General features: G+C 39.3%; 1 protein-coding gene across 3 annotated transcripts in view; it reads left to right on the top strand.

The window, feature by feature from the left end:
• Positions 1-4,154: 4,154 nt before the first annotated feature.
• scny (scrawny) overlaps positions 4,155-18,976 on the top strand; it is a 228,270-nt gene continuing 213,448 nt past the window's right edge. Inside the window, exons 1-5 of one of the 3 annotated variants that reach the window (XM_067136030.2) lie at positions 4,155-4,465; positions 4,643-4,779; positions 5,066-5,349; positions 15,771-15,934; positions 16,025-16,100. In XM_067136030.2, coding sequence (XP_066992131.2) covers positions 5,085-5,349; positions 15,771-15,934; positions 16,025-16,100 — 505 coding nt within the window. In that variant the 5' untranslated portion in view covers positions 4,155-4,465; positions 4,643-4,779; positions 5,066-5,084. The remainder of the gene's footprint in view (positions 4,466-4,642; positions 4,780-5,065; positions 5,350-15,770; positions 15,935-16,024; positions 16,101-18,976) is intronic. The other 2 variants (XM_067136028.2, XM_067136029.2) reach the window with 2 other exon arrangements.

Raw genomic sequence — 18,976 nt, forward strand, 5'->3', positions numbered from 1 at the left:
CATATCACAAATATTATCCGATTAAGATTTCATCACGCACTTACACCACAATATAAACGCAAATTTCATCTCCAAATATCTGCTACGTGTCTATGCAGTGAGGTAGCAAGTGATGCAAATCATATTTTGTTATTGTAAATGTTTTGATGTTCGTCGCAATTTTTTTTTGCAAAAGTTACTACAATTACGCATTCCGTTTCCAACCAGTATATCTTGTTTGCTACTTCAACCTTCTACGTCCATCATTAATGTAATTTATCGCTTTCTTGACCAAGCTCAGCTAATCGTTTAGTTAGATACCTACTACCAATATTGTACCGTACCCAAGGGTAAATACTCTCTAGGACGATACCTCCATTCCTGTATGGACATCCGATTAACTCAGGGTTGGGCAGAGAGTGGGTTGGCTGTCGGTTGGGTCAGGATAAAAGTCGAAGTTATACTCTAAATATACGTAAATGACAGGAAAATGGAGGTATAACACGAATGAGAAACAATCATATGGGGTAAGATGAATTTATTTATAAATGTCACCAAGTCATTCTACTTGAAAAGTAATAAAATCAAATAATAAAATAGCATTGTAAAATTTCAAAATAAAAGAAATGTCTGAACATTTACAACGTTAATTATTTAAAGAAACAAAATTGAAATAGAGTATCAAGCACAACATTGAATAGTTGTATACTTTCAAAACAGATCTTGTTCTTATTTGTCCATAGTTACTGGGATATATGATAATACGTGTACGCATACACTGCTATGTAGTTATTTCGCATGGAGTCACACTCTAACTCATCACAACGATATGGTTATGAATTTAATTTAAATCGAGAGTCGCCAAAAATTCCAACGTTAAAGAAAATTACAATTCCATAATTAACATATGCGTCTTATCTTAAATTATGGCGACTCCCGGAATACATGGTAGCTGCTCACATCCCTGCTATATATAGGGATCTACTCCATGTCGATCACATCTTCAACACGTGGAAATGCATTTCTTTCTTCCATAGGCGAAGCCATCTTCTTGCTGAAAAGTTATTTACACTGGAACACAGAAAGCTTGGGATGAATGTCTCTTCACCGCTCGATGGTACTCGTGCCGAACTACTCGTGCTGACAAAATGAGTCAAACACACTGACACATTCATAATGCAAACCTCAACTTTAGGGGTATATACACAGTTTTGAGACCGGCACGCGGAACGCTACGATAATTCCTCGCGAAACGCGACCGATTCGAAAATGTGAGACGATGGCACGTCTCTCCTGCACTTGCTCCACTGCGGCTAATTATAACCGTCTATGTTGATTTTATATTATGAAGTAATGTAATTTGCAATTTACTCTGGAACACTTATATCTTCCAGCTGCACGACTGAAACACTTGTTTGAAATCATATACTGTTACTGGTATAACACTTCAATATCCGCGATCACGATAACACTTCTACACTGTCCAAGCAGCCCGATCAGAATACACTTCTGCACTATCCAAGCTATTCGATCAGAGTACTTTTCTGCACTATCCAAGTTCTTCGATCAGAATGACGCTCTCCAGAGCTTGGGTACTGAGGAAGCCTCGGTAACGCCGTTTCAACTCTGGGGTTCCTGGTTGTCTATACAAACCACCAATCAGAAAGCTTCCTATGTATGATGACACAATATTAATTATAATACATTTATGAAACACACTTCAAACAATAGCAAATTTCTTCCACTAATTATTGTATCGTATTTCTGATTATATTTTGCTTCTATACCTATGGAAAACCGATGAATGACAGAAATTAATTCAAGCAACTATACACGTTTGTCAACCTGGGAATTAAGTCTTGGCGTGATGTAGACTCCATACTTGCAAAATCCTCTCGTTCTCATTGGCCGAAATATTGCTTGGTCATCACCTTGTACACGTGCCGATCCTTCCCAACGCTTGGTTACGCTAAGCTATTCTCACGGTCACAAGGAAGTGTTAGGCAATATCCAGCGACTTTATGTCTCCATCGACTTCCTGTCTCAGCTATCGTAGGATTCAATGCTTTAACATTTATGACTGTAATTTATATGAATAAATTTTTTTATATATTTTGTCAAATAATACTCTGAATATTTCTTATGAGCCGGCAGGGTACGGCTCAATATGCAAAAAAAAAAAAAAAGAAAAGGTTGCTTTCAGTCATAGCGTTTTTACATAGACCCCTTTGTCGCCAGTCACTACGTCATTTCGTTCAATATTCCCCACGATTAGGTCCTCGATTTCCTTTCAGTTGTTTTTTGCAGATGCCGGCCATGCACTGCTCGTTGGTTCATTGCTTCGCCGTTTCTCCGTAATTCTCCTTGTATTGGTAACACTTCATCCCTCCTCCACGTTTTGATATCTTCCCTTTAGCACCTATCCCAATCGGTTTTTTCCCTACTGTATTTGTTATTATCCTTTTTATGTCGATCCGATCCTGTTTGTCAGGTAGGAAGACGCCGAGAAGGATCACTCTGGAGTGAAGTTTTGTATCTTGTATCCCTGTGCTACCTTTGTGTGTCCCCCTTTTAGATTTTGTCTCATTTCCATCCCGAATTTGCAAATGAAACTCCCAATATGGTCTACCTCTGCTGGATATTGGTCGTAACTGGTCATTGTCTTATTGAGTATTTATAGTTATAGTCTTGTATGTCGAGCAGAGCATAAGAGTACCCGGACTAGCATTACTGTATTACAACTTCACGGAAAGGAGCTCTCCTTAAATGTCTGTGAGTGGTCTCGAAGTGGTTCCTGTCCTGGTGGACTCATAATGTGAATACTAGCCATCTTGCCATATGACTTATACCAAATACAGTAGAGACAATACGCGACACTCAGCGAGATATCGAGGGACAGCTATTAGAACTCTCTCTATCGGGTAGACCTGAGAACTACTGATTCTGCCTTAAGAGCACGTGTACTTGTGTGTGAAATTTTTGTTGTTATTTATGCGTTTTCAGTGAGTTGACATAATTAGATAGTAGCGTGTGTCATTCCTTGATATCTCCTCTCAATATAAGGGGAAAGGTATGTGCTGTGTTTGGCTGCAGTAACTATGAATTAGGGAAGAATGCGCGGTCTTTCTTTCGCTACCCTCGTGACAAGAACATTTAAGTAATATTGTGCTTGCATAAATATTCTTCCAGTGACAAAGAGATTTTGTAGTACTTCATAATCTTCTGACCTGCTCGACCCATATTGTAACTGGCTTAAATATAATAATAATAATAAATATCCCTCTTCTCAGGTTAAAACCGGGATTTTTTTAGATTTTCTTTCTGTTAGTAGGCTTCATGTTAAAGAGGAAAATTGTCCAGCTTTTAAATGTTAATTCATTGCATGTGTGTAAGGAATATGCTGATAATTTTATTTTCATGTGTCTTAATGTGATGATACAACGTTTTTTAAATGAGAAAACGACAAATTTAACCTTAAAAGTTCAGGCAGGAATGCTAAAGCAAAAATGTAATGCTTAAATGAAAGATCAAGGCATTTCACATCTTGTTTATGTGTCTTTCAATAATAACCTTTTAATTCTTCATTCATTTATTCAGATTTGCTTTAGCAGTTTCGAAGTTCATATCTCAATAATACTTTCTTTCTAGACTTAATGAATTTATCCATTTTCGAATATGTTTTTCCATTGATATTTGAATTTAGCGCGACGTTTCAGGTAAAGTCACTAGGAGCGCCACCATCGAATTGTCTCCCATTTTAACAAGGCTAAATCCGTAAGTGTTGCGTATTGTCTCTACTGTATTTACTTATACCCTAATCCAAATATCCTAGCTAACTTAACGGGCAAATTAAGATAAAGCCCATTTAATATCACGCTGAAACATAAGAAGAAGAAGGGATGCACAAGATGTCGCGGCAATCGCTACCGTCCTTTCCATACCTCTTTGCATGTGTAACTCTTCTTGTGAAATCATTAGCCATTTTTGTGTTTCCATCTGGTTATCGAGTGAGCCGTGCGAAATGTCCGATTTTCTCCTCAGCTCGTGATTAAGGGTAGTGCTGAGTGATTAATTTTACCATTGAGGGTACGATCTAGAAGGCTTATAATCGCGCCATTTTCTCAGAAAGGTATCCATATTGACTATTTTACGTACTATGTAATCAAATAGACAACGAATGTAATAATAAGACAAACCTAAAAAATAAAAGGTCTTTTGATGGATGTTAATTTAAGACGAACGTATTTCTCAGGCCTACTTAGAAATTGCGTTGTAGTGGTCAGGCTTATGAAGTTAAATACTGTTTTTGAGGTGAAACATGAAATTGAACATGCACTACAACTCTTTTCGCGATGTCCTCCGGAAAAGATAGGCGGCATGTGTCACGATCCGGGCTGTGTTAAAAGGTTGTGGACTTACTTGTGATATTTATAAAATTACAAATATATATGATAGAGGCCTGTAACCGTCGATTTAATAAACATAGGTTAGTAGACAGTGTTTCTATGAACGACGTTTCTTTACGTGAAAACATTGGTGGAACGCATGGTTGGTTTGTTGGGAAATAATGTTATGTTTTATGATTAAATGCAAGATGCGTTGGTGAAAGAATGTGATGTGAAGTGGAAATATTGTGTAGTGTATATTTTTTCGATGCTTTTAGGTGTGTTTGCGTTCTGTCACGTGTAAGCCTGCATTTTTGTGGCCGGTTGGAAATGATATAGCCCACGTTGTACAACTTGTGATTATACACCCTCTAGCATTATTGTGACCTAAATAACAGTGGAATGATTTATCTCGGTAACTATATTTCATTTTCTAAAAACTTATCCTTTTGAATCCAGCTCGTTTTGATATCTGTTCATTCTTCGTGGCCTGATGGAAGTGACGTTGCCAACCTAAACGTTCCCGCTCTGTAGTATTTACTAGTGTTTGACAGACTCCTTGTAATACTTAATACTCGGAATAATGAGGATCATGGTCAAATTTTTATTATCATGATTGTTTTTAATTAAGTATTTCTTGACAGTTTCTTGATATTTATATTAACCATTTTTGAAATACAGTGAATTATTGTTATTTTCAGTTATGAATGGTGAGAGATTATGCCTGCCAAAGTGGGAGAATCTGTGAACCTTGCGCTCCGCCTGTCATTGGCAGCTGGAGACGCTTCAGGAGATTTAGATAAGCGTCTAGTTTCCTCAGCTTCTCAGGTTTTAACCTCTAAGGTTGAGTATGTGAAGAGTGAAACCTTCAATTCAACCATCCTGGACACCCTGAAGCATAAATACCTGACTCTTAATACGGATAGTTCTTCACCTATTGGTAATGGGCGTCCTGGAACCCCTCGGCTGCTGCCTGATGCTGTAGGTGAGTGATCGATTAGTTAGTTTTCTTCTAAGCTAATCTTATATTCACCGTTATCTTGTGTGCTCTGTATCTGTATGGGCTTTGTAGCTTAATTCTGGTTCATAGCCATTTAGGGTAATCTATTGCTTAACCAGGAGGTACTTGATAGGTGGTGATGTTTTTTTTTTTTTTCAAAGAATCAACATTCTTAGCATTTATATTTGAGCGATGAGTACAGTACCTCATTTTGATGTAGGCCTACAGTTCTCTTTTTTATGTAAGCTGACAACAGCTATATTGGGTTCCTAACTTCAGAGTGACCTCAGCTGAAGTTCACACTTATAAATCTCCAGATTAATGGGTATTTTAGTTTTCGATTGAGGTGAATGGCGAAAGAATTGATTTACACATTTCAGCTTGGTGTTATGAGTGGGAAATATTCTAATTTTTCAAGTGTTTGCATGAATGACTATATGAAATAGGTTTTAGAAGTTCCGAAAATGTAAGATATCCTGGTTTCCACATAACTATGTTTTTGAATAAATGTTTTATAATTTCATTGTTGTGACCTATATTGATATTGCGATTACACATGTAGAAATATTTTGTATGTCTTTAAGCAATTCAGTTAAATATTTTTGACATACTTGATTGAGGTAGTCACATGAGCTACATGATATTTTGAAAACCTGTTAATAACTGCCTTATGCAGTTATTTGCTAGTGAAATTAGGATAAATGATTAGAATTAATAATAACTACAACACACCATTGTTGACCTAATGACATTTTTTAGAAAATGATTATTCAGTCTTTAACATGTTCAGTTACTTGGATCTCACAACACCAGTTATGTTCCACAAGAGTCATGATGCTGGGTACATGAACGAATCGTAGAAAAGAAATTTAATTATAATTTTTGTTGGAAAAGAAGGAACAAGGCCAGAATTCGCCGGCACAGCTATGACGACATACTTACGGGACCTCCTGGGTAGGAGGGGTTTCGGGTGGGGAGAACTTAAAAGATACTAAAGAACTTTCACCTTGTATTTCCTCTCCCTTCACTTTCTTTCAGCCCCCGCCTGTATTTCACCGGCATCCATTTAACCTATTTTACACGTAGTTATTTCACTTATATATTCGCATACTAATCTAATTTTACTTACCTGTTATATATTCCTGGCGACAGGCCGTCTTGAACCAGCGATCTTCAACTCCGTAGTCCATCAGCTTATCCACTCAGCTAACATGTTACTTGATAATTTGAAGCGTAAACGATGTATATATAGATACATATACTACATTACCAGTAATAGAGATGGCATTGCAATGTAATTAATATTTACCCCAAAAGATGACTCTGTCGTCTCTCTCTGAACTGTCGCCAACTTCACTTTTACGAGGAACAAAAATACATCAAACTCAAATCACGAGTTTCATTACCAGCAGTGTGATTATTGTTTGAAGAGGGAGTACAAGTAGTCGAAAACAAACCAGTCGTGTGTCCAGCTATGTTATAGTCTTGATTGCTACCTTAAGAGGAAGTAGGCCTACAACAAGACGAAAACAATCGAGTTGTGTGTCCAGCTCTGTCATAGTCGTGATTATAGTTTTAAGAGGAAGTATAACTAGAGATAAACAGTCGAGTCGTGTGTTCAGCTCTGTGATAGTCGTGATTATTGTCTTAAGACGAAGTACAACTAGCCAAAACAATTAAAACTCCCGTTCAGTGCTGCATCCATACTAGTAATTATTATTTTAATAGGGAGTACATCTACGCAAACACAAGAAGTCCATCTTCTGTCTACTCCTGTGCCAACTTTTGGTGAGTACCCATAAATTCATATCCTGTCTCAGTGGTTGCAATATACTCGTGTGTATAGTGTTGCTTTCCTATTCGCGATGTCATCACCAAAAGTGTACTTTCAACAACAGTCGCTCAATTAGCAATGCTGTCGCACCTAACCGAACCTAACCTAACATGTCACTACCAGTGGTTTTCGGTCGATCACAACCTAACCTGTCACTATCAGTGGTTTTTGGTGGATCACAACCTAACCTGACACTACCAGTGGTTTACGGTGGATCACAACCTAACCTGTCACTACCAGTGGTTTTCGGTGGATCATCCCGCTAAATTAGTAATGCTGTCACACCTAACCAAACCTAACCGAACGTGTCACTATCAGTGGTTTTCGGTGGATCACCCCGCTAAATTAGTAATGCTGTCGCACCTAACCAAACCTAACCTGTCACTATGAGTTGTTTTCGGTGGATCGCAACCTAACCTGTCACTACCAGTGGTTTTCGGTGGATCACAACCTAACCTGTCACTACCAGTGGTTTTCGGTGGATCACCCCGCTAAATTAGTAATGCTGTCGCACCTAACCGAACGTGTCACTATCAGTGGTTTTCGGTGGATCACCCCGCTAAATTAGTAATGCTTTCACACCTAACCAAACCTAACCTAACCTGTCACTAGCTTTGGTTTTCGGTGGATCACCCCGCTAAATTAGTAATGCTGTCGTACCTAACCAAACCTAACCTAACGTGTCACTACCAGTGCTTTTCGGTGGATCACAACCTAACCTGTCACTATCAGTGGTTTTCAGTGGATCACCCCGCTAAATTAGTACTGCTGTCGCACCAAACCTAACCTGTCACTATGAGTGGTTTTCGGTGGATCGCAACCTAACCTGTCACTATCAGTGGTTTTCGGTGGATCACAACCTAATCTGTCACTATCAGTGGTTTTCGGTGGATCACCCCGCTAAATTAGTAATGCTGTCGCACCTAACCAAACCTAACCTAACGTGTCACTACCAGTGGTTTTCGGTGGATCACAACCTAACCTGTCACTATCAGTGGTTTTCGGTGGATCACAACCTAACCTGTCACTATCAGTGGATTTTGGTGGATCACCCCGCTAAATTAGTAATGCTGTCGCACCTAACCAAACCTAACCTAACGTGTCACTAACAGTGGTTTTCGGTGGATCACAACCTAAACTGTTACTATCAGTGGATTTCGGTGGATCACCCCGCTAAATTAGTAATGCTGTCGCACCTAACCAAACCTAACCTAACGTGTCAATTACAGTGGTTTTCGGTAGATCACCGCGCTAAATTAGTAATGCTGTCGGCAGCCTTGAATATGGTTTTCCGTGGTTTCCCATTTTCACACCAGGCAAATGCTGGGGCTGTACCTTAATTAAGGCCACGGCCACTTCCTTCCCATTCCCACCTATCTGTGTCAGTGCGACGTAAGCAACTAGCAAATAAAAGTGTTTTTCGGTGAATCACAATTGCTTTCGTAAAGGATGCTAGGGGCTGTTGGCCGCTTCGCGGCCCTAACATGGGGGCTTATGCCCACCGACCCCCTTTTGCTTGTCTCTAGACCAATGGTTTTGCCACTAGCCAGACTTAACCAAACCAGATCAGTGCTTTTCCTACTTGCCGGACGTACTTAATATTCGTAAAGTTTTCGCGAAATCAAGTCAGCCCCATCATATCGCGCCGTTAATATCTATTTTGCTATCCAACTAGTCAATTTTAACCCAATCTAGTGCCAATCTAGTGGCTGTGAATTGTGTTACGCAGTCTCAAACAACTAAATATACCAGACCATTAATTCATACACTTAGCGGCTGCTACACGTTCCTTCGAATTATCCGCCATGTTTGCAAACATCAACTCGCTAAACACGTCATACATGACGTCATATAAACGCACGAGCAGCAGCCGCGGAGCCCGTGCTCGCCTGTGCCGGCGGATCCTGGACTTATACCGAAAAGAAAGATAATTGCGTTTATGCAAATTATGATTTAAAATTAGCGGTAAATGAATAAATACCAATATACTAGAGAAATATATAGGCCTACATACATACTTGGCGGCAAAATTTCTCCTTCCGCAGCCCAGAGTTTATAACATTATAAGGAAGCTAAAATAATGCAAATCTTACTTGGAATACCTTGTAGAGGAGAGATGTGTTCATTGCGATGTCCAGGAACCCACTATCCCGCCCCCAGAAGTATATTTACTTTTATAACCTAATAAGAGCAGCAGCCACCATTGGCCATGGCTAGCGTAACTACTCGCATTCTCATTGGTTAACGTGAACGGAATGTGACGTCATTGCCATCAACGCTGATAGGTACATTGTGTTACCCACCCCGGCTAAATAAATGCACAAAGAAAAGAGACCAATTGTGTTTCCTCACAAAACTAGGTGCCTAAGGCCGCTTCACGTCTTCTGACTGTCCAGACCAATGGTCTTGTCCACGGCAAGAATCCTAACTGTCCAGACCAATGGTCTTGTCCTTGTAAGAATCCTAACCGTCCAGCCCAATCGTGTTTCCTCACGAAACCGGGTGCCTAACGCCGATTCGTGGCTTCTAACCATCCAGACCAATGGTCTTGTCCACGGCAAGAATCCTAACCGTCTAGACCAATCGTGTTTCCTCACGAAACTAGGTGTCTAACGCCGCTTCACGGCTTCTAACCGTCCAGACCAATGGTCTTGTCCACGGCAAGAATCCTAACTATCCAGACCAATGGTCTTGTCCACGGCAAGAATCCTGACCGTCTAGACCAATCGTGTTTCCTCACAAAACTAGGTGCCTAACGCCGCTTCGCGGCTTCTAACTGTCCAGACCAGTGGTCTTGCCCACGTCAAGAATCCTAACTGTCCAGACCAATGGTCTTGTCCACGTCAAGAATCCTAACTGTCCAGACCAATGCTCTTGTCCATGGCAAGAATCCTAAGCGTCTAGACCAATCGTGTTTCCGCACAAAACAAGGTTCCTAACGCCGCTTCGCGGCTTCTAACCATCCAGACCAATGGTCTTGTCCACGGCAAGAATCCTAACTGTCCAGACCAATGGTCTTGTCCATGGCAAGAATCCTAAACAATAATCACCACCGGCAACAGTAACAGTATGTACCACTCATTAGTTCCTAAGTACAGAGGTTGGTAGCCCTGATCGCCTCTCGGCAACATTCCACTCGAACGTGCAAACAAACGACAGTCGTACAGCGCGCAGCTGAATGTAGCGAGTGCTGGGCTGCGGAAGGTAAAATTATGATTACTTTGTACATTGCGACTATGAATTCTACTACATCACTACGCTTCAGTGCGTCTTTTGTTCATTTAACACTTTTGTGTGTTCTGCCCTTGCTCACTTAACTTCTTTGAACTCCTTTGCTTTGCTTCATGTTACTTGGTGGGGCGAGTTGTTGACTTGTGCCTATAACTCATTAATTAATTAATATTGGTCCAGGGATCATACTATTTTTCTTTCAACAAAAATTTTGTGTGTGTGTTAATTACAGTATACTTTTCACCTCCATTTTTCCGTTAGAACTGCCCGCGCTAGTCATGATGGACAGAGATATTGAGAATTCACTGACATAGCACTTCCATTCGTCGGTGCTAGCCCTGGGCTTCAGGAAGGAAACAAAAGACGGTACAATGAAGCGGAATGCCACAGAAGAGAGTGGAGTCTACAGTGAAATAGTCACTGCAGTTATGTATCTATATTTCTCTAGTAATACCGGTATTTATTAATTTACTGCAAATTTTACAGTAAATTTGTGTGAAAGCAATTATTGTGCTCCATTTGGGACAAAAATTTCAGAGGAATTTCGTGGATATGATTCATTCTTGTAACCTTGGCTGGATATGTTGGCATAAGGTCAGTAGATACTACTTTGTGTTTCATCACTCGATTAGTCATTGAGTGAGATCTTTCCATTATTTGTGATTGTTTATTTTTCTTTCCTTCTGAAATCATCTTCCAATTTCATCCTGTTGGCTGTTTACTTTGTATCTCATTGTTGTTGGTTTGTTCTAGATGTAAGGTCTATTACTGGAATTTGAGTACAGGTTTGAGTAGAATTAAAAAAAAAAAAATGATAATAATAATAACAATCCTGGATGTTGTTTAAAAGGGTAGGTTTCAATTAGGAATTTCATCTGTTATCAGAGATGAGGATGCAAGATCAGAATTTCAAATATTAACTTCACTCTAAAAAAGTATGTATGGCTATGATCTATGGTACAAGCTAGCCACAGAGTTTTAGCGTTCATCAGTTTTAATTCACTCCACCTGTTCTGTTTTATGCGATAAGTTGCCCTAAATATGACATCAAATCAAACATTTATTCTAAAGCAGGGCCCATGAGAGTTGGAGTCTGATGTTTGGCGGTAACCGCGAGAAAAAGTTGATCAACGCTGCTCGAAAATGGTCTGTTGCCACGACGACCCCAGAGATGCTATCATCACATGGTATCGTGCAGAGTCGTACTATGTTAGCTGTTGCTGCTTTAAATTACAGTACATGTTTGTCCTCCGAATATTATTTTTATTGTTAGTTTATTTTTGTTATTTAATCAGTGGCTAGTTAAAACAATTTCCTATTGAACGTTGTTCAATAATGTACTGCCAGGGCCATGGGAGTAAGTGCAAATACTGTTTGGAGGGTCTCAAAGGAGAAATTCACTTTCACAGAAGATATAGCAGTTTAAAAAAAAAAAATCATATTCTGACCAGTTGTGATTTCTTTTTTCCGATGAAGTTTCATCTTCCTATGATGGCTTTTTCTTGGAGTATACAGTTAACAATTGGCATTAAATAAAACGCTTATCAATATATTCTGAATAATAACGTAACTTTCTTGTCAGTGACAGACTGATGGATGTAAGTTATGGCATTACTGCAATTTTTTATATGATGTGCATTTGTTGATGTTGCCAGCAGCTGATTATTTTGTTACTGATTATTGAGATCTAATATTTATTGGCAGTGACGTCTTCTTACTTAAATGGTGAAATTATCAACAAGCTTACAATCATTTCAAAGTTTATTGAATTCCGTTATTCCTAGGCCTTTTTTTTTTTTTTTCCTTTTTAAAAACATGCTATTTGTTTGGGGCGTTGACCTAGAAAGATCTTCTGCCTCCACTTGCGCCAGATGTTTAGAACCTGCGTGTTTGTGGAAATTGCGAAAGTGTAAAGTGTTAAATGTGAGGAAAGGAACGTTAAGGACAACACAAACACGCAGTCCCCAGGCTAGGGATATTAATCATTTACAATTAAAAACCTCTGACCCGGCCGGGAATCGAACCCGGGGCCACCGTGTGTTAGGCGGACGCGCTGCCCCCTACACCGTGGGGCCGGACATTCCTAGGCCGACATGTTTTATTAAACACTCAGCCTGTCGTAAAGGATGATATACTGTGGTTGGAGGTAACTATGGCAACGCAGCACATCTTTTAGTTATTGTTTTCACTGCTTGTATAAGGAAGACATTTTTCTGGTAGATACAAGGAATAACTTGTAAAGAACCGGGTAGAATAATTTATGTAGGACTCCTTTCCCTAATACATTTCATGACATTTTATAGAAATGATGTAATTGCATATTTTTGTTTTAAACATTATGCTTTCAGCAATAGTCTACTTTGGGTCATTTATTTTGGCAGTGATCATTGTTTTAAGAGGCAAAACAGTAGGCTTTTCTGTCTCGCTGCGTCTATAAATTTCTGCTGATTCTTTCTTTTTTGTGATGTCAATTGGTCACAGATGTGTGATTTTGTTGGTTGGAGGAAACAAGACAGTCACATACTATGCATTTTTGCAAGGTACAGTAAGTGAAAATATGTTCAAAATAAAGTATAAATGTATTGAGAACAACATTTTCCTTCCTTCTGGTGACAAAATTGTAAGATAATTGGCACTGTAACATCACACGCTGTCTCCACTCCACCCAGGCATCAAGGAGCGTTGTCAGGACTGCCAACAAATGGCGATAATCCCTGCGTGAGTGATATCTTGCCCCTAATCAAGCCTTAACAAGCATTAAGGTCGCAGTATTACCTAACTGAACTCTAATCTTACCTCATCCATAACAAGTGCTTTCCGATGAACCAGAATTTAATCTGTTACTATCAGTAACTACCGGGGGGGTAATTAAGGGGCATTAACAGTAATGTTTGCCCTCATTGCATTCGTTATATATGCAGCCAAGTGAATCCACCGTCCATCAGCGCACCAGTCGTTAGAACAGCAGAGCTAAGAGAGAGTGAGAGGGAAGATGGTGTGCTCTCAGCATTGTTGAAGTTGCCTTTGTAGTGGGAAGAATATTGGGTTACAATACAATTCATTTTTTAATTCTGAGGAAAGCAATGCAAGCTACCTCAATCATCTTGACTTGTATTGTTTTTTATGGTTTTATTTATAATCGTATAACTTTTGGTGGTGCTTTTCGAATATCTAACCAACATGTGGAATGAAGACTTGACAGATATATTAATGAATCTCTGAACTATTAATCTTTAAAAGATGTTTAAAATCAATATTAGAGTAAAAGGTTTCTGACAGGCTGTTGCTACTGTCTCTGTGATTGCAGGTTTTAAAAGCATCAGTTATGCGATTTGAGATAAGCATGAATATTTTTACCAAGCACTGCTCTATAGTGAAGGGAACTAACGGTAATGAAAGTCTCACAGCCAGCAAATTGAGCTTCGTGAACTTATGAAATCCATGAAGGAGAATGATACTCCATCGTTACGCTATGTAAGATTGAGTGGATGGAAACAAGGGAAAGAACATTTTACTACTAAGGACAAGAAGCAAGAATTTGTATAGATATAATCCCAAAGTGAAGTTCATTATTCATATCAATCAGACAGAGGAAATAATAGGTAGAATGTGTCCATAGAATGTCCAGAACACAGAAGCATTGATCTTCTTCAACCTAATAAACTAACTTCCAGGTTTGGGGAAGGAAGTTGAATGTAAAGGAGAGGGCATATAAGTCTCTGATAAGACCCCAACTAGAGTATGGTTCCAGTGTATGTGGCCCCCGCAGGGATTACTTGATTCAAGAAGGGATAAAATCCAAAGAAAAGCAGCTCGATTTGTTCTGGGTGATTTCCGACAAATGAGTAGCGTTACCAAAATGTTGCAAAGTTTGGGCTGGGAAGACTTGGGAGAAAGGAGACAAGCTGCTCGACTAAGTGGTATGAAGTTTGAGTGGTGTCTTTAAAAAAAGGAAAGACCACAAATGAAATGAAATGGCATATGGCTCTTAGTGCCGGGGGTGTCCGAAGACATGTTAGGCTCGCCAGGTGCAAGTCTTTCTATTTGACTCCTGTAGGCGACCTGCACATCGTGATGAGGATGAAATGATTATGAAGACAAGACATACACGTGCCAGAGAAATTAACGAAAGATAGTTAAAATTCCGGACCCTGCCGGGAATCGAGCCCGGGACCGCTGAGACCAGAGGCCAGCACGCTAACCATTTAGCCTTGGAGCCGGACAGGAAAGACCACAATATGAAGATAAGCTGGAATTCAAGAGGACAAATTGGGTAAATATTTGTTTATGGGAAGGGAGTTTGGGATTGGAATAACTTACCAAGGGAGATGTTCAATAAAATTTCACTTTCTTTGCAATCATTTAAGAAAAGTCTAGAAGAACAACAGATAGGGAATCTGCCACCTGGGCGACTGCCCTAAATGCAGATCATTAGTGATTGAAGTTGAAATGAAATTAAGTGGATGGGTAATGAATCCTTTAAAACAAATGCAGATGAGGAAATTGTGACAGTCATGCAATAAGACTCTGGGAATGATAGGGAAGAATGATGAGACTTGTCAGCACTGAACATGTCGCATTACATTTACCTATGCTATGTCAAGCAGCATGCTGCGCCTATGCCCAAACTTATTACTTACAGATTAGCTAAGTCGAAACTGAAAAGAAATGTCTTCCACTGTAACAAATCAGCCAGCAGGTTCACATCTTTCCCCAAAAGGAACTCTTGTGTAGAGTGAAAACTACAGTCCATGTCAGATGGGAAGGGTTTTGGATTTAGAGGGCTACCTAGAAGTGTCCAACCAATCGGCTCTTAAGTTATCGCATTAATCTACCTGCTCAGTGCACTGTGCTCTGTGGAGAACTTCGTTGCATTAATTGTCACTTGTGCTAGGCAAAAATGTTTTCACCTTATGAAAATGACCGTTGTGGAAACGGCTCTGTGGAGAACTTCATTGCATTAATTGTCACTTGTGCTAGGCAAAAATGTTTTCACTTTATGAAAATGACCATTGTGGAAACGGCGTCCTATTTGAGATGGACCTTAGACACTGATATTTGTGGTATGCTATATTTTAAGAATTTCTATGCAACAAAGTGGTATGAAACCCAGTTAATTTTGTTGTATTGTATGGCATAATTTTCTTCGATTTTGTAATACAGAATTCATGACAATTTTATGTTGTTTTCATACAAAATAATTTTAATACTATTTCGGTTGGCCTCTCTGGTGTATAATTTTTTTTAAGTTGATATGATATATCTAGTTCTGTGTTATGTAGTCTGTGTGGAAGATCTGTGTTTTGTGGCTATTAAACTATCCTCTGGCTGTGATTTGCAGCAAACTCACCTGACATGCGGCCAGAACCGGACTCAGTTCTACCCACCCCAAAAGTGATCCTGTTCCCTGCTGAGAGAGTTCAGCTTGGATGGCGCGGTAATTATCCAGTGGGTTCAGGGATGCTGAATGTTGGCAACACCTGCTACTTAAATGCTACCCTTCAGGTAAGTGAGATAGGGCTTATCTGAGGTTAGTGGTTCATGAAACAGTCCAGTGGTTCACATACATTGTGACATTGTGTGCATGTGTTACAGGCACTCTTCCACATACCTTCTCTGGTCAACTGGTTGCAGAGCGATTCCAATCATCTTAGCAAGTGCACATTTACAAGTGAGTTACTGTTACTGAGGATGTAAAGTTTTATGCTATAGATTAAAAATATTGAAGGAAAAAGTAAATTGAAAATCAGAAGTTTGTGGCAACAGTGTAGACCTACTGAGCTAGTGCACCTTGATTCTCTCGAATCTGAAAAGAATCTCAATAATGTCACTAACACTTGTGTTAAGAGTTGATAATACTGTAATAGAATTTTATGGCTCGGCTACCATGTGGGGTGTTCAGTTTGATATCATTTAGGCTGCCTGCACATCAATTTTGATCTGTTTTACTCTATGGTAGAGTACACCAGATCTCTGTTGGGCAATGAAATTTTTTTGTTGGGTAAACGCCAAATGTGTTGCCAGAGGTCTTGTAAATACTGACATCATTCAATGTGAAGTGTCGGAAAGACTATTTTCCACATTGAAAAAATCCATTTAACTTTTCTGGATTTGAACCTGCAATCTTGGGTTAATATATTGTTTCCTCTTCCTTTTGTTGGATATATTGACTTCATCTATAGACTTACGTTTTTATTGAGCAATTTGAATTTTGGTGCTGTGACAACCAATCTTTGAGGAATTTGAAAAATACTGCTGTCCGATGAGTGTATTTCTTTGTGTTTGAAGAACAGTTATGACTTGGGTGATGGCCATGGCCATCTAAATTTTGATTTAGGTTACTTGATAAATGTTATGGTGAAACTGGAGGGGATAGTGAAGTGTGTAATGTTCAGCTGCGTGCTTGCACATTAGGTGCCTGTGTATTCCATTGGAAAGGTATGTCTTCTTAAGTGTTTCAGAGGGAAGTATTTTGTGATGGAGAGTAGAAGGGAAGTAGGAGGGCAAGGAGAAGGCGATAATTTTCCATGTTGGTACCAACGACGTAAGGCAAGCAGGAATAAGTATTAATATAGTGTGGGGCCTGGTTACGGCAGCACAGGAGCAGTTTAAGGAAGCAGAGATTATCAGTGGGAAACTGACTGGAGGGTGATTGGGGATTTAAATGAGATTATGGGGTGGGTATGTAGGAAATTGGGAGTGAGATTTTTAGATCCTAATGAGAGGATAGGAGGTGGGGATCTACGTTCAGATGGCCTTCACATGAACTGCAATGGTACATATAATTTTGGGGTTTGATTAGAAGAATTGTAGGGAGTTACATCCAGGGAAATGGGAGGGACTAGGGAATGTTGAGAACAGTATAGGAAGCAGGAAATCAAGGATGACCAGAAATTATTAGTGTTAAATTGTAGGAATATTGTAATGAAAGGAATAGGAATTGAATCATGGCTGGTAAGTGATATTAATGTATGCAGAAATTTTCTTCCAGAACTAGTGTGTTTACATATGATAAACTTCATGGACCTATCCTTACTGACTTTCAATGTATGTGTATATTCAGTCTTCAGCCCTAAGGCTGGTTGGATCCTCAACAGCTCTGCCATTAGCTGTCATAGATGGCCTAGGCATCACTGAAGAGGCATACTAGGGAAATAAGGAGTGAGGTAGTTTCCTGTTGCTTTCCTCACCGAGCCAGTAGTTGCTATTACATATCAGTCTGCCAAGCCCACTGAAATGCATGCACCAACCGACCCTATGAGCAACATTTTCACACCATTCATTGCAGGGACTGGCTGCAGAAGGAATGGCATTACTAGCATCGCTCATACCTAAGTCACTTTCATATTGTCAAAGGTAACTATAAGACAGAGACAGATCAATGAAAGTAACAATTACTCTTACCCATACCAGAAGACATAGTGCACTGTAAACACTAGGTCCTGCCAGCAAAGGCACGAATTTCAATGTAATTAGGCAACATTTCTTATGAAACTGCAAAAGACATCCATCTATTCAATACAGTATTTATATGACATTCACGGTTAGTACATGTTTCGACCCTAATTGAGCCTTCTTCAGCTGAATAATTTAGACAAAGTTAATAGCTAAAACAAACATGTTAAAAATAAACAAATTACAGTGGAAGTCCACTATAGCGAGTACGGCATGTAACGAGAACCCCGCTATAACATCAATTTTTGTTTGTCCCTTCAAAATTTCTGTGTTAAATTGTGATTATCCTTCGGTTACAGTGAGAGCCCTATCACTGACCCATCTGTTATTGCGAGCGATTTTTCCGTTACCGATATTTATGTGCCCCAGCGATTATGTTGCATGTGGCCGATCACCTTCGGTGTTGTTTCCTCACACTGTCCTCTAGCGAGTTCTCTCGTCAACATTCGAAGGCGATTAGTAACGCGTGAACTGTTGTTCCGTAAAGAAAATTCAAAATGAAAGAGAACTGTTTTGCGTAATAAATGGGTAAATAACATGTCCGATAACAGTTGTTAACTCGTTAATAAAGGCTGAGTAAACGATACCTTAATTTTAATGCTAAATACTGCAATTACGTAAGGATGGAATATACCTCAAGATATGGATGCGTGCATCATTGATTTCAGAAGTTAGTTTATATGTTCTCGCATCTGTTAAATTTCATAAAGACTATTATCATATAAATTTATAGCGAGAAGAATATTTCTCAACTGGCGCTAGAAATTTGTATTCATTATATAGTACGGTTAAGTTGGGTTAGGCGACGCTGTTTGAAGAAGAAAACTGAAATGTTTGCCACAAAATGCAATCGATCATCTTCGGTACGATATAGTTTTCTCGCTATGTGCATTTGCGAGCTCTCTCGTCGACATTCGAAGCCGATGTTGAAGTCGATTAGTAATACCCATTGACTGCTGTTCTCTAAAGAAAATTCAAAATGAAAGAGGATAACACGTTTTCGTAATCGATGCTTAAATAACTTGGCCGATAGCAGTTGTTAACTCGTTAAAAATAAAAGCTGAAGTAAACAATCTCTTAATTTTAATGTTT

This window comes from Anabrus simplex, chromosome 1 (assembly GCF_040414725.1).
Source record: "Anabrus simplex isolate iqAnaSimp1 chromosome 1, ASM4041472v1, whole genome shotgun sequence".
Taxonomy (NCBI): Eukaryota; Metazoa; Arthropoda; class Insecta; order Orthoptera; family Tettigoniidae; genus Anabrus; species Anabrus simplex.